The sequence below is a fragment of the Dermacentor silvarum genome, chromosome 8 (assembly GCF_013339745.2).
Source record: "Dermacentor silvarum isolate Dsil-2018 chromosome 8, BIME_Dsil_1.4, whole genome shotgun sequence".
NCBI lineage: Eukaryota > Metazoa > Arthropoda > Arachnida > Ixodida > Ixodidae > Dermacentor > Dermacentor silvarum.
Genome location: NC_051161.1, coordinates 4,297,601 through 4,314,128, shown reverse-complemented (window position 1 = coordinate 4,314,128; position 16,528 = coordinate 4,297,601). Strand labels below are relative to the sequence as shown.

Below are 16,528 nucleotides of genomic sequence, written 5' to 3'. Positions count from 1 at the left end.
GGACTGCACTGTAGTAATCACTGCCTGTTATGAGATCTATCTTGCAAATACTGTTGTTTAGTTGTGCATCCGTTATGCTAGGCAAAATTTCATACAGCAGTGTCCTGCAGTTGCTTAGCATTGAAAAAATAAATCCCAAGTGCAGTCAACATCTGGTAATCTGACATTGCCTAACTCAACTTCTTGCATAATTCAGCCACATTTGATAATTCCAACTATTGCGCACAATTTTGTATGCATAATCATGGAATTTCGGGACGTTGGCTTGGGCCAGTTGGTCAGGTTCATGGATCAGTAGACAGGATGATACAGTGCTTGTGTCACCTGCGTACGTGTCCATCCCTTTGAGCAGTTTTCAAGTGAGACCTCTTTTTTCGAAGGAGAAAGAAGTGGCTGCACCTAATGTGCTAGTGTACGGTCTGTGCCAATTAGGTGTGTTTATTTAATTTTGAAGTTTTCCTATAGCACATTGTAGGAAGAGTGTCATACCTCACTCTATACCAGACAGCACATGTGCATCACTTGGTCAACATGCATTTTGACCTATTGATTGTTCTGACACCTGCTGAGGAAAGTGCTCCATGATATCGCACTGCAATGTAGTTCATTAGTGTAACCCACCTAGACGTAGCACAAAGCTGCAATGAATGTTCCCTTTAATGAATATATTTGAAGCGAACTGTACACAGCATGGGACAAAACATGAATGTTTGTCCATAAAACAAAACGGTGCTACAAAAGCATTCACAAAAACATGACTTGAGGCACTATGCCTTGTTGCCTGCCTGCTGCACATTCAGGCAAAGAGAGTACTGCTGGTCCAGCCCCAGGTACGAATCACTTAGCAGGTACAGGGTGTACACAACTCGACCAACTTCCTGGGGTGCTCGAAAGGTGAGCTGAAAAAGAAAGGCAAATAATGATCAGCTATTATGGACGAGTGTTGCCTATAGGCAGCACACCTGAGAAAAATTTTTTTTTCAGAGTTTCGGTATTGAGTACGAATATTCTGGATAAATGTCACCAAAAAATACTAAATGAAAGGCAGCAAGCATGATCGTTTGGATTAGAGCAGGAATGCAGGATGAGAAAGAACAAGTTTGGCACGAAACTCTCTCTGTTTTGCGAGCATGGTCAGAGGAGGCAGACCAGTGCAAGGTCTCCGGCTACAGTAATATCATTCATGTAATGATAAGTAAATGCGGTGTACACCTATCATTTATACGTGATGAGAGCGGTCTGCAAAAGTTACAAACGAACTACTATGTGGCTCGTGGTGAAGCCCACTTCTAGTTTTCTGGCTGGTTTTGCCTTCCGATTGTTAAAAAAGATTCCGCAAAACATTTTTAACAGTGGAGTTGTTTAAGCCGGCCACAATGTGTGCCGCATGCCACTAAGTTGCCTAGCAAACACCTCGCGGAGCGTCGCACGCTATGCTCAGTAGAGAGAAAGATAAAATGAGAGAGAAAGAGACAGAGAAACAAATTGTACCAGCACCAACGAGGCAACGCACAGAGGTGCTGCCAACGCCATCTGTGCATCTCCGTTTCCTCGCATTAGCGCCGAATGCTCGCGGTGTCCGTTACTGCAGCAGGCGCCTCTGGCAGCAGCTCGACCGAGCTCCCACTAGCTGCGCGCTACTGCGCATGCGCCGTGACGTCATCCCGGCACGTCGTTTGCTGCACGCCGCCCGTACACTGTGCATAGCTTCCGCCCCACTTCCCCTACCTCGCGAGGCATTCCCCGATGCCATGGACCACGAGGAAAATCTTGTGCACTTTGTATAACTTAGCATCACTTGGCATTACTTCGTATAACTTAACATCACTTCGTACAGCCATGACCAGCCACGAACCGATCAGCTTCGCTGTGCTTTTAGCCTTGCCAGTGCAAGCTACCCCGAATTTTTTAAATTTGATTATGCTTATTGTCTGTGTATTTTGCAAATTTAGATGAAAAATAAACATCTCCTTTGGGTATTTATGTGCCTCGTCTTTAAAGGATTAAGTAATGCACAACACAAGAATAAAATCACCTTAAATTGTATTTTTTATTTGCACTCGTCAATTATAAGGAGGTATACACTTAAATGAGGACAGAGTTATTAAAGGTCTCCTGAGTAAACATCAGAACATTGTCATGTCAGCTGGATTACTTAAAGAGAAGGGCACTACTTGCAAAACAAATTGCAGAGTGATGATAGCTAATTAGTGAAATTTTCCCAATAATTCTTGTAATAATTCAATTTATAGCATGTGTCGTGATTGCAAAATTAAAGCGAAGCAGTAAAGAGGCAATATCTATTAAGTAGAAGTTCTCTGCTTAGCACCAGTGTCAAGGAATGCACCCTCATGTTAGCACTTATCTTTACAAGCACTTAATTTTCCACAGAGCGAGACCTAATTGCAATACTTACCATTTAATAAGCTGCTTCCATTAAAATAGATAAGCCAGTATAAGACATCAGAGGATATAAGCATACAATGTAAAAGTCTGCAATTTCATTGCAGCCTATATAGAGGAAAGCATTGTCACTACCAGAGGCACACAGTTGACGTCAAAGTAGAACGGCATCTGATACCTGTAGAGCATTGGCCTGCCACTCAAGTTTTATTTTTTTAGCACATACGTTAGTTTCACTTTGGGAGTCGTGGCTTAATAGGTGGTTGTGAGTACCATCATCAACTCGCAAGGTATCGAATGCTGTGGGGTGGGTGTGGATTCGTTTTCTAGTGTTTTTTTCGGATCCTAGGTCTCTGTAGAGTGCCAGTTGTGATCAAAGCGAGCAAGCCTACCATAAAATGCATGCTAAAAGGAACAATTTGAGAGACAGTGTTGTTGACAAAAGCATGCTTTACACCACCTACTTGTTAATTTGTTGAGCGTGTATAGCTGCTGAAATGTGTGGCAATAATGTGATGACAAGTGCTTACTGAGCGACTATTCGAAATGTTTGATGAATTTTCTCCCGCTGTCACTATCACAGGGCTTGTCTTCAACACTTTGCATTCCGTAATGATGTGTTTTTTTCCCCGATAAATACATGACATTGCATTATAACTGCTGAGCCAGCTTTTGGAGCACCATTCAGGACAGGAATGTCTTGCTTTTGGAGCAGAAAAATGTGAGTTTTCAAGCAATTAGCAAAGGAAAGAATATTATTTGATGGATTCAAATTTAAAGCACCTTAACCCTATAAGTGCCATGCCTGAGTATACTTGTCTGGCACACCAATGCAAACTGCTTGCCATGTCCAAGATAATTTGTGAACATAAATGGTAGCGCCATCTGCTCAGAAGTTAGTTAAACTAAAACAGGAGTGGGAATGCCCAAAGTCATTTTGTTGCAATTTTTGAAGCGTGTAAAACTTCATTCTGGAGCACATTGGAGCAGACAAATTATGACTGTGGAGCAATCTCTAGCACATATATCTTATTGGAGCAGTCTGGCTTCGCTTTGCCACTCACTAGACTCACTAGAGGCACTGTGACATCTGGAGTACACATTGAGCGATTGGAAGCTAAAAGTCCTCTCAATGCACCCCCCCCCCCCCCCCCCAACCCTTGCTCCCGCTGCTTGCACCCTCAGTTTGCCCTTTTTGATCACGGTGACCGTGCTGCATGGCACTGCGATTGCTGCCATAGGGACTTGCCAGTATCTGGAACGTAAATCCAGCGAAGAAAAGAACTCCGTTCCCTGCAAACAGTCGAGGGCGTCGTCGATGCGCGGTAATGGGTAAACGTCCTTGTGCGTTATCTTGTTCAGACGTCGGTAGTCGACGCAGAACCAATTAGAGCCATCCTTTTTCTTAACAAGAATGACCGGTGATGCCCAGGGACTGTTTGAAGGCTGTACAACGCCGCGCTTGAGCATGTCAGCAACCTGGTCATCAATTACACGGCGCTCCGAGGCGGATACCCGATAAGGGCATTGCCGTAGAGGTGCATGACTGCCTGTATCTATCTGGTGAAAAACGGTCGACGTGCGACCCAAACCGGAAGCAGGGCTATCAAAAGAATTGCAGAACTTCTGCAGTAGAGTGAGCAGTTGGCTTCGTTTGGAAGATGACGTTTCATCGTCAATGGAACGGTGGAAAGCGTCGAGGGACTAATCAACCGCAGGGTCACAAGTAAGTGCGCTAAGGTCTGTAGAAGTAGAAGCGGCAGGAGCGTCAAAGATACAAAAGCTGTCGACTTGCTGAACGAGGCCTAGGTATTCGCCATGAAATAAAGGTAAAGGGCACGCCGTGGGATTGCCGACGAGCATCTTCGTGACGCCACTGTGAAGAGTAAGGAGAGCAAAGAGCAGCGAAGAACGTTTGCGGCGAATGAACACTTCAGAGGGCGTAAATAGGACACAGCCCTCAGAAATAGCGGCGCAGGACACAGGCAAAAGCAGGGAAAAGCACGGAGGAATGGCATTGTCTTCGGACACCAACAGTTTAGCACTAGAAGGGCGGTTGTTGATTGCCTCAAAATCGTGGTGCAGAAAGTTTGAGTTCGGCGTGACAACAGTCAATAATGGCGTTATTACTTGCAAGTAGGTCCCAGCCTAATATAATGTTATGGGAACACGAGGGCAGCATGACAAATTCGACGGTATACAGAAGTCCTTGAATAAAGACTCGTGCAGTACAGGCAGCGAGAGGCGTAACGTTTTGAGCGTTCGCGGTTTGAAGGGAGAGGTCGGATAAGGGCGTCAGAACTCTTCTTAGTGACAGAGTTGGGCGGAAATTACGGAAACAGCGGCTCCTGTATCGACAAGTGCCAGGACGGCGATGCCTTCAACATACACTTCAATTACGTTGGCTGGAGAGGGACGAGGACTTGTGCATTGCGACGGGGACGCAGTTCGTGCCTTGGGAACTGCGGCCATCAGTTTTCCTGCTCGGCGGGTCCGGTATGGCGATGCATCGGAGAAAGCGTGTGACGACGTGGCGATCAGGGCAAAAGGAAGAGGTAGGAAAGCTGGAAGGCGAAGAGGAAAACTGAGCGGGGAAAAGGTGGCACTCGCCAGATGCTCGGAAAAGGAAGCATGCGACGACAGCAATGGCACGCCACATGACCAGCAGCACCACAAGCAAAACATATTGGACGGTCATCGAAGGTGTGCCATTGTTGGGGGTAAGCTCCGACTCGTGGCTGAGAAGTCGGAAAATGCCGTCGGTGTGGTAGCAGCATAGGTGGCGACCAAAAGGTCGGTGGTCGATGCGTAGAGGGCGGCGAGAGCGTTTGTGGGTGAGGTTGAGCTACTGCTTCTGCGTAAGTGAGAGGTGGAGTGACTGACATCGAATCACAGGTTGGAGGAATTGCTTGGGAAACTTGCTCTTGGATGCAGTTGCGGATCATAGGCACCAAAGCGGGTGGTGGTTCCGGGAAGCAAGACATCAAAGATAGCTGGCAAGCGACCTGTGCACGACCAAATTCCTGAATCTTAAGAAACAAAGTAGCATGGTCGTCGCCAACTCCAAGGATGGACAGAGAGTCGACGGGCGCAGGGGGACGTCGGGTGTGAAGCCGTTGCTTGCGTAACTCGTCGTAACTCTGACACAATTCGATTACTTCGACGACAGTGCGAGCACTCTTCGATAATAACATTCATGATATGTTTGATCTTCTCCTCCTCTGATATCGATGCATTCACTCGTTTGCAAAGGTCAACAATGTCCTCAATGTAGCTCGTGAAATTCTCGCCTGTCTCTTGGGATTGTGTACGCAGGCGGTGTTCGGCACTAAGCTTTCGTACTGCTGCCCGACCGAAAACTTGGGCAAAGCTGGTCTTGAAGACTAACCATGTAGTTAGGTCGGCTTCATGGTTTAAAAACCATAGTCTTACAATGTCGGAGAGATAGAATGCGACGTTTGTCAACTTGGAAATATCATCACACTGGTTATGGGCACTCACTCGCTCATATGAGATCCAATCTTCAACGTCTTTGTCATCTGTGCCAGAGAAGATAGGGGATCTCACTGACACAAAGCACCGGCACAAACCAGGGTGGGCGGCGCGAATGGATGAGTGCCGATTGCATCGTCAGGCATGATGGGGGGCAGAGTGCGACTCCGAAGTTCCAGGGTGGTCAAAACCCAGCACCTCAACCCACTTGCTAAGAGGTTTATTAGCAACGGACGTAGGCGAACGAGCAGCAGTCACAAGCGTTCGGCCAAGGACAGCAACCACGAGCTCATGCCGGTGGCGATGCTGCTGAGGTGCAGGCTACTCTTCTTCATTACAATTCTTCCAATTATTCTTGGTGCACTCCTGTTTGAAATAGGCACTAAAGCTAATACAACCCTAAAATTTTTACATGAGCATTTCCACTTTTTTCCATCTACCATTCAACAACTGGCCTAACAAACTTTTCTTTGCCCACTGCTTGAATATTCTCCATCAATTTCGTCTCAGCAAGAGTATTTAATAGATAAGTTGGAATCCATCCAAAAATGTGCTGCCCACACAAGCAATTACAGTCACTAATCCAGCTTCAGTTCAAATAAATATGATAGTATGCTTGTGTTGCCATTGTGTTGCTCTTCTATGGCTTTTTCATAAGTATTTTTATAACTTGCGGTCTGGTCAACTTCACATTTGTCTTCATGTCAGGCGCACTTTTGGCCGCCTTTCAACAATTCTACATTGCCACCCGTCACTGCACAATGGAATATTCTTCCAGATAAAGCTGTGCTGGTAAGTGATCCTGTTCAATTTCGCAAACAATTGCAACTTCATACATCAACTGGATTTTGTATGACGAGAGTTATTGATTTTCTTGTTTGTTTGTGGACTTCCCTACACTGTTTTTTCCCCTTCTAATGTATAATTTGTTTCTCTGCTTTGTGTGAACAATGTCGCACATCTTGTATTTTTATTTTTTGGTTGTTCCTTTTTATGGCCTTCATAGTTTTTATTTTATTGCAACCCCCCCCCCCCCCCTTTCTTACTGAATGCTCCTCTGGGGCCTGGAGAATAACTTTAATATAAACACACAAATAAATAAATAAATAAATAAATAAATAAATAAATAAATAAATAAATAAATAAATAAAGGGACTGAGTTCTCACACTCATTACGTTGCTAATTTTTGTGGAACCACAAGATGCAAGTGCTTTACGCGTGCTCACACATCTCGCTGAAACAAAGGGAGCAGAAATATTCTATGCTTTTCATAATTACATTCTCTTTACATTACTTCTATTATTGTATCGTTAGGCTTCATATTTCTGTAAAAGTATTTGTATTTGGATTGTTCATTGATATGTAGAAGAGCGAAATTTTTAGTTACGCATTACTAGATATTCCTGCTTTTGATTATTTATTGCGATATTATTGTATAGCGCTGTTTTAATACATATCTAATTGTTTTCTATTTATTATAACTTGTTCCCTACGAATTGCATTTTTTGATGCGTTTTTCCCCCTTCTTTTTGTTTTGTTTGTTTGTTCGCCCTCTTCTTGCTGCTCTAGTACTTTTATGTATCCACTAATGATAGGAGGTCCCCCTGGCAGTTTCTTACTCTGGGAACTCCTGATACTGTATATAATATGTAAGCCCGTTTTTTTTTTTGTACATGCAATAACAATAAACAATAACAATAAACAATAAACAATTCCAGTTCCTGTTCTGTTTTATAGCTGTATGTGCTTGGCTGAGCTGCATTTGTTATCCAACGATATATTCAGGAGAAATCTATACAGTTCAAAATCCTGACATGCATCACGTGTGACGTGACAATGCTTTATATGTTCCCAAGCTGGAGTCTCGCAACTGAGTTGGCATCTTAGAGTAACTGAAAATTATACCATAGGGCAGCACCAGCCCATCATAGAGAAACATGCTTTTTTCCCCAGCCACATCAGCAAGAGCAACATTCAGACATGTACTGCAGTACTTGGGGTGATACCAGGCCATTGGTGTAGGCATAGTTAGACAAGTTAAAATTACAATGACCTACCAACAAGCCCAAACTTCTTCCCTGCTAAAGTTATACCAACTCAATGGGTGTATGTTGATGCAACTATGCAAAATTAGACAACGAAACTAGGAGAAGCCCAATCTTGGTAGCTGCTGCTTGGGTGCAGTGTCACATGGCAATAAAATATTTAACCTGCATCAACTATACAACAAACTAAAATACAGCGCAATAGTCTGTAATGCGGCAAGCGCATTAACACTTTTCTGCCTGCGGGAAACGCTGCAGTTTTTGGGTAGTCTCGTAAATACTTTTTTTCCTATCACACAAAGTGTTTAGTACCAAATTCCAGAGGAAAAATTTCTCTTTCTAATGGCATAAGTCTCAAACAACCATGTATATTAAAAAGAATTTAAAAAACAAATCTAAACAAGAATTGCCTAGAAAAAAATAAAAAGTTATACACTCGAACCTCGTTGCAACAAAATGGGATATAACGAAGTAAATGAAATCCCCATAGAGAACCACGTATTAAAATCCTTGTTTAAAGAAGTTAAATTGTCCTGCCAATGGATATAACGAACTATATTCATCAACGAAACCTACAAATACCTGACCGTTGCGTGCCGAGTAGATCGCTTTCCGCGGCGAATGAGTGCCGAACGCCGCGGCAGTTCAAAACTCCCGCATCAAAGACATTGTCGAGTGACACTGGTCTTCCTCACTGCTGCGCGCACCTGTGCACTATCAGCAGCTCGCCTCTCCTCTTGAGCATGCCTGGCTGCGTGAGTTGCACAAGCCTGCGAGAGTCCCGCCGAAAGGTGTGAAAGATTACTGCATTCACTTCTCTCTTTCTCCACTGTGCGCCGCGCAGGCAGCCGCAGCTGGGCCTGACCTCAGAGACCTTTCCGGCACAATCTCATGCCCAGACTGTGCATTCACTTCTCCCCTTCCCTGCCCCCTGTGCGGGCTGGCAGCTGGGTGTGGCCTCCGAGATGTCCTGGGAGCAATCTCGAGGGCCACGCGCAAGCCTACGCTAGTCCCGCTGAAAGGTGCGAAAGATTACTGCATTCACTTCTCTCTTTCTCTACTGTGCGCCGCGCAGGAAGCCGCAGCTGGGCCTGACCTCAGAGACCTTTCCGGCGCAATCTCATGCCCAGACTGTGCATTCACTTCTCCCCTTCCCTGCCCCTGTGCGGGCTGGCAGCTGGGTGTGGCCTCCGAGATGTCCTGGGAGCAATCTCGAGGGCCACGCGCAAGCCTACGCTAGTCCCGCTGAAAGGTGCGAAAGATTACTGCATTCACTTCTCTCTTTCTCCACTATGCACCGCGCAGGAAGCCACAGCTGGGCCTGACCTCAGAGACCTTTCCGGCGCAATCTCATGCCCAGACTGTGCATTCACTTCTCCCCTTCCCTGCCCCCTGTGCGGGCTGGCAGCTGGGTGTGGCCTCCGAGATGTCCTGGGAGCAATCTCGAGGGCCACGCGCAAGCCTACGCTAGTCCCGCTGAAAGGTGCGAAAGATTACTGCATTCACTTCTCTCTTTCTCTACTGTGCGCCGCGCAGGCAGCCGCAGCTGGGCCTGACCTCAGAGACCTTTCCGGCGCAATCTCATGCCCAGACTGTGCATTCACTTCTCCCCTTCCCTGCCCCTGTGCGGGCTGGCAGCTGGGTGTGGCCTCCGAGATGTCCTGGGAGCAATCTCGAGGGCCACGCGCAAGCCTACGCTAGTCCCGCTGAAAGGTGCGAAAGATTACTGCATTCACTTCTCTCTTTCTCTACTGTGCGCCGCGCAGGAAGCCGCAGCTGGGCCTGACCTCAGAGACCTTTCCGGCGCAATCTCATGCCCAGACTGTGCATTCACTTCTCCCCTTCCCTGCCCCCTGTGCGGGCTGGCAGCTGGGTGTGGCCTCCGAGATGTCCTGGGAGCAATCTCGAGGGCCACGCGCAAGCCTACGCTAGTCCCGCTGAAAGGTGTGAAAGATTACTGCATTCACTTCTCTCTTTCTCCACTGTGCGCCGCGCAGGCAGCCGCAGCTGGGCCTGACCTCAGAGACCTTTCCGGCGCAATCTCATGCCCAGACTGTGCATTCACTTCTCCCCTTCCCTGCCCCCTGTGCGGGCTGGCAGCTGGGTGTGGCCTCCGAGATGTCCTGGGAGCAATCTCGAGGGCCACGCGCAAGCCTACGCTAGTCCCGCTGAAAGGTGCGAAAGATTACTGCATTCACTTCTCTCTTTCTCTACTGTGCGCCGCGCAGGAAGCCGCAGCTGGGCCTGACCTCAGAGACCTTTCCGGCACAATCTCATGCCCAGACTGTGCATTCACTTCTCCCCTTCCCTGCCCCCTGTGCGGGCTGGCAGCTGGGTGTGGCCTCCGAGATGTCCTGGGAGCAATCTCGAGGGCCACGCGCAAGCCTACGCTAGTCCCGCTGAAAGGTGTGAAAGATTACTGCATTCACTTCTCTCTTTCTCTACTGTGCGCCGCGCAGGAAGCCGCAGCTGGGCCTGACCTCAGAGACCTTTCCGGCACAATCTCATGCCCAGACTGTGCATTCACTTCTCCCCTTCCCTGCCCCCTGTGCGGGCTGGCAGCTGGGTGTGGCCTCCGAGATGTCCTGGGAGCAATCTCGAGGGCCACGCGCAAGCCTACGCTAGTCCCGCTGAAAGGTGCGAAAGATTACTGCATTCACTTCTCTCTTTCTCTACTGTGCGCCGCGCAGGAAGCCGCAGCTGGGCCTGACCTCAGAGACCTTTCCGGCACAATCTCATGCCCAGACTGTGCATTCACTTCTCCCCTTCCCTGCCCCCTGTGCGGGCTGGCAGCTGGGTGTGGCCTCCGAGATGTCCTGGGAGCAATCTCGAGGGCCACGCGCAAGCCTACGCTAGTCCCGCTGAAAGGTGCGAAAGATTACTGCATTCACTTCTCTCTTTCTCTACTGTGCGCCGCGCAGGAAGCCGCAGCTGGGCCTGACCTCAGAGACCTTTCCGGCACAATCTCATGCCCAGACTGTGCATTCACTTCTCCCCTTCCCTGCCCCCTGTGCGGGCTGGCAGCTGGGTGTGGCCTCCGAGATGTCCTGGGAGCAATCTCGAGGGCCACGCGCAAGCCTACGCTAGTCCCGCTGAAAGGTGTGAAAGATTACTGCATTCACTTCTCTCTTTCTCTACTGTGCGCCGCGCAGGAAGCCGCAGCTGGGCCTGACCTCAGAGACCTTTCCGGCACAATCTCATGCCCAGACTGTGCATTCACTTCTCCCCTTCCATGCCCCCTGTGCGGGCTGGCAGCTGGGTGTGGCCTCCGAGATGTCCTGGGAGCAATCTCGAGGGCCACGCGCAAGCCTACGCTAGTCCCGCTGAAAGGTGCGAAAGATTACTGCATTCACTTCTCTCTTTCTCTACTGTGCGCCGCGCAGGAAGCCGCAGCTGGGCCTCACCTCAGAGACCTTTCCGGCGCAATCTCATGCCCAGACCGTGCATTCACTTCTCCCCTTCCCTGCCCCCTGTGCGGGCTGGCAGCTGGGTGTGGCCTCCGAGATGTCCTGGGAGCAATCTCGAGGGCCACGCGCAAGCCTACGCTAGTCCCGCTGAAAGGTGCGAAAGATTACTGCATTCACTTCTCTCTTTCTCTACTGTGCGCCGCGCAGGAAGCCGCAGCTGGGCCTCACCTCAGAGACCTTTCCGGCGCAATCTCATGCCCAGACTGTGCATTCACTTCTCCCCTTCCCTGCCCCCTGTGCGGGCTGGCAGCTGGGTGTGGCCTCCGAGATGTCCTGGGAGCAATCTCGAGGGCCACGCGCAAGCCTACGCTAGTCCCGCTGAAAGGTGCGAAAGATTACTGCATTCACTTCTCTCTTTCTCTACTGTGCGCCGCGCAGGAAGCCGCAGCTGGGCCTCACCTCAGAGACCTTTCCGGCGTAATCTCATGCCCAGACCGTGCATTCACTTGTCCCCTTCCCTGCCCTGTGCGGGCTGGCAGCTAGGTGTGGCCTCCGAGATCTCCTGGGAGCAATCTCGAGGGCCGCGCGCAAGCCTGCGCTAGTCCCGCTGAATGGTGTGAAAGATTACTGCATTCACTTCTCTCTTTCTCCCCTGTGTGCCGCGCAGGAAGCCACAGCTGGGCCTGACCTCAGAGACCTTTCCGGCGCAATCTCATGCCCAGACTGTGCATTCACTTCTCCCCTTCCCTGCCCCCTGTGCGGGCTGGCGGCTGGGTGTGGCCTCCGAGATGTCCTGGGAGCAATCTCGAGGGCCACGCGCAAGCCTACGCTAGTCCCGCTGAAAGGTGCGAAAGATTACTGCATTCACTTCTCTCTTTCTCTACTGTGCGCCGCGCAGGAAGCCGCAGCTGGGCCTCACCTCAGAGACCTTTCCGGCGTAATCTCATGCCCAGACCGTGCATTCACTTGTCCCCTTCCCTGCCCTGTGCGGGCTGGCAGCTAGGTGTGGCCTCCGAGATCTCCTGGGAGCAATCTCGAGGGCCGCGCGCAAGCCTGCGCTAGTCCCGCTGAATGGTGTGAAAGATTACTGCATTCACTTCTCTCTTTCTCCCCTGTGTGCCGCGCAGGAAGCCACAGCTGGGCCTGACCTCAGAGACCTTTCCGGCGCAATCTCATGCCCAGACTGTGCATTCACTTCTCCCCTTCCCTGCCCCCTGTGCGGGCTGGCAGCTGGGTGTGGCCTCCGAGATGTCCTGGGAGCAATCTCGAGGGCCGCGCGCAAGCCTGCGCTAGTCCTACCGAAAGGTGCGAAAGATTACTGCATTCACTTCTCTCTTTCTCCACTGTGCGCCGCGCAGGAAGCCACAGCTGGGCCTCACCTCAGAGACCTTTCCGGCGCAATCTCATGCCCAGACTGTGCATTCACTTCTCCCCTTCCCTGCCCCCTGTGCGGGCTGGCGGCTGGGTGTGGCCTCCGAGATGTCCTGGGAGCAATCTCGAGGGCCGCGCGCAAGCCTGCGCTAGTCCTACCGAAAGGTGCGAAAGATTACTGCATTCACTTCTCTCTTTCTCCCCTGTGTGCCGCGCAGGAAGCCACAGCTGGGCCTGACCTCAGAGACCTTTCCGGCGCAATCTCATGCCCAGACTGTGCATTCACTTCTCCCCTTCCCTGCCCCCTGTGCGGGCTGGCGGCTGGGTGTGGCCTCCGAGATCTCCTGGGAGCAATCTCGAGGGCCACGCGCAAGCCTGCGCTAGTCCTACCGAAAGGTGCGAAAGATTACTGCATTCACTTCTCTCTTTCTCCACTGTGCGCCGCGCAGGAAGCCGCAGCTGGGCCTCACCTCAGAGACCTTTCCGGCGTAATCTCATGCCCAGACCGTGCATTCACTTGTCCCCTTCCCTGCCCTGTGCGGGCTGGCAGCTAGGTGTGGCCTCCGAGATCTCCTGGGAGCAATCTCGAGGGCCGCGCGCAAGCCTGCGCTAGTCCCGCTGAATGGTGTGAAAGATTACTGCATTCACTTCTCTCTTTCTCCCCTGTGTGCCGCGCAGGAAGCCACAGCTGGGCCTGACCTCAGAGACCTCTCCGGCGCAATCTCATGCCCAGACTGTGCATTCACTTCTCCCCTTCCCTGCCCCCTGTGCGGGCTGGCGGCTGGGTGTGGCCTCCGAGATGTCCTGGGAGCAATCTCGAGGGCCGCGCGCAAGCCTGCGCTAGTCCTACCGAAAGGTGCGAAAGATTACTGCATTCACTTCTCTCTTTCTCCACTGTGCGCCGCGCAGGAAGCCGCAGCTGGGCCTCACCTCAGAGACCTTTCCGGCGTAATCTCATGCCCAGACCGTGCATTCACTTGTCCCCTTCCCTGCCCTGTGCGGGCTGGCAGCTAGGTGTGGCCTCCGAGATCTCCTGGGAGCAATCTCGAGGGCCGCGCGCAAGCCTGCGCTAGTCCCGCTGAATGGTGTGAAAGATTACTGCATTCACTTCTCTCTTTCTCCCCTGTGTGCCGCGCAGGAAGCCACAGCTGGGCCTGACCTCAGAGACCTTTCCGGCGCAATCTCATGCCCAGACTGTGCATTCACTTCTCCCCTTCCCTGCCCCCTGTGCGGGCTGGCGGCTGGGTGTGGCCTCCGAGATCTCCTGGGAGCAATCTCGAGGGCCACGCGCAAGCCTGCGCTAGTCCTACCGAAAGGTGCGAAAGATTACTGCATTCACTTCTCTCTTTCTCCACTGTGCGCCGCGCAGGAGGCCGCAGCTGGGCCTCACCTCAGATACCTTTCCGGCGCAATCTCATGCCCAAGAGAGAGTAAACATTTTATTGCAAAAATAAAAGGTAGTAAGAGTGTGGGAGGGACCCCTAGTCCGGGGTCCCTAGAACGATCTCAGCGACAGCACGGGCCCGTTGAACTAGGGCCCGGCGGACCTCGGGAGGCCCGTCGCGGAGGGCATCCTCCCACAGCTCTTTGATGTGGAAGGGGTGCAAGATGACTGGCAGGGGAGGGAATAATTTTGCGGTGCACTCCACGGTGACATGGAACGCCGTGGGGGAGCTTCTACAGCCCGGGCAAGAGTCTGCGTAGCGGTCAGGGTAAAATTTATGTAGGGAGAGGAGATTGGGAAACGTGTTTGTTTGGAGTTGGCGGAGCGCCACCTCTTCCTCTCGCGAGAATGACAGTGGCGGCGGACCCATGGTGTGTCTAGCTCGTGTATAGTATTTTAATACGTCTCTGTATGTGAGTGGGGAGCCCGCCTGATCTGGACTCCGATCCTCGTCATGCCGGGCAGCTCGGAGGGTAATTTCTCGAGCGACCGCGTGTGCGCGGTCATTACCCGGCAGTGAGGCATGGCCAGGAGTCCAGAGCAAGTGGATGCGCTGTGGGGCAGATGTGTCTGTGTTTGGGGACTGGTGTAGGATGTGGAGAGCTGCCTTGGAGAAGCCGCGTCCCGTCAAAAAGGCGCGGCATGCCTGCTGGGAATCGGTTAGGATATACACCTCCCCAGGAATCTGGAGAGCGTGTCGCACAGCAAGCGCTACTCCAAGGACTTCTCCGTGTCCAGGTGTAGAATTCCGTAAGGAGGCGGCCGTAATAAACGTTTCAGCGCCATCCAGCACTACCACGGAATACCCGTTGTGGCACCGAGCAGCATCCGTGTATAGGGTATTTGTCTCAGGGATGTCACCGAGCATGCGCACCAGGTACCGTACACGGGCGCGCCGGCGTCCCGCGTCATGCTCAGGATGCATGTTTCGTGGTAGTGGGTGCACCTTTAAGGCTGTACGGACCCAAGTCGGAATAGTGATGGTGATGTCTTCATGATAATTGTACATGCCCAGACTGTGCATTCACTTCTCCCCTTCCCTGCCCTGTGCGGGCTGGCAGCTGGGTGTGGCCTCCGAGATCTCCTGGGAGCAATCTCGAGGGCCACGCGCAAGCCTGCGCTAGTCCCGCCGAAAGGTGCGAAAGATTACTGCATTCACTTCTCTCTTTCTCCACTGTGCGCCGTGCAGGAAGCCACAGCTGGGCCTCACCTCAGAGACCTTTCCGGCGCAATCTCCATGCCCAGACTCTGCATTCATTTCTTCCCCTCCCTGCCCTGCGCGGGCTGGCAGCTGGGTGTGCCCTTGGCATCGGTGTGATCTCTGTTCTGCTCGACCGTGACGAGCCAAGCAGACGTGAAATACCATCACAACTGAACAGAAGGCAGCTATATAAAGGCTGTCGCGTCGTTGCGTGTTGCACTTGCCAAATATTCTTTTGTTGTTTTATTAAAATTTCATGGCATGCGTGGCTGTGTAGCAGGTCCACGGGCTGCAAGGCAGTCTTCTTATTTCCATATTTACAATTGCGCACCTCACTGGGCATATATTGCAGCAAATGGCAGTAATGGATATAACGAAGTAACAGATATAACGAAAGAATTTCGGCTCCCCCTTTAACTTCATTATAACAAGGTTCGAGTGCATATCTGCCAACCTAGCTACACAAAAATTCAAGAGACCATAACGTGGGGGAAGGGGTAGGATGTCAAATTTTTTTACCCCATCCTCCCTAAAAACAATTTTTTTTTTGCCGCCATGCGAAACGCACACATCACAGGCGCACATGTCACAGAATCCATACTTGTCACCTTTTCATGACATGACAAAGCACAGAAACTAAGTCGTGTATGATATCAGAAATAGTTGCAAGTACTTCTTGGCTTTTGAAAGCACCATCAATCGTTCCAACTAAATTCAGGGAAACACAAAGAGAAGTTCGGCGTTTCGGACTTCACTCGGCGATCTGACAAAGCTAACTGAAGCCTAGGCACCCACGGTCATTTAACGACTGGATTACTAAAAATGCGCGAACCAGCCTGAGACGAGCCTATTTCGAGAATCCCATATGGCATATGTCAGCACCCGTCGATTGCTTGCATTCGTGCCAGCGGCCGCTACTTCAATTCAAGGTGCATGCTGGTGACTAACTGCTCGTGCGTTGCTTTCCCGCATGGTTATATTATAGAGCGTCATAGGATTACAGCAATAAGGTGGGGAAAGAAGGAAAAAAATAAAGAATGCGTGCTGCGGCGGCCACTTTTCGAGGGATTTGAGGCCGCGTCCGTACAATCGTGAGATGTGATCAAAATTCGGGAGACCCCCAGACAATTCGGGAGAATTGGCAGGTGTGCGAGTGTATAAAAA

The 16,528-nt window shown here is 50.8% G+C and overlaps 1 protein-coding gene across 5 annotated transcripts in view; it reads right to left on the bottom strand.

Annotated features, from left to right (window-relative positions):
• Positions 1-639: 639 nt before the first annotated feature.
• LOC119460525 (activating signal cointegrator 1 complex subunit 3) overlaps positions 640-16,528 on the bottom strand; it is a 418,279-nt gene continuing 402,390 nt past the window's right edge. For all 5 annotated transcript variants that reach the window (XM_049655120.1, XM_049655118.1, XM_049655119.1 and 2 more), the window contains one exon: positions 640-899. In XM_049655120.1, coding sequence (XP_049511077.1) covers positions 768-899 — 132 coding nt within the window. In that variant the 3' untranslated portion in view covers positions 640-767. The remainder of the gene's footprint in view (positions 900-16,528) is intronic.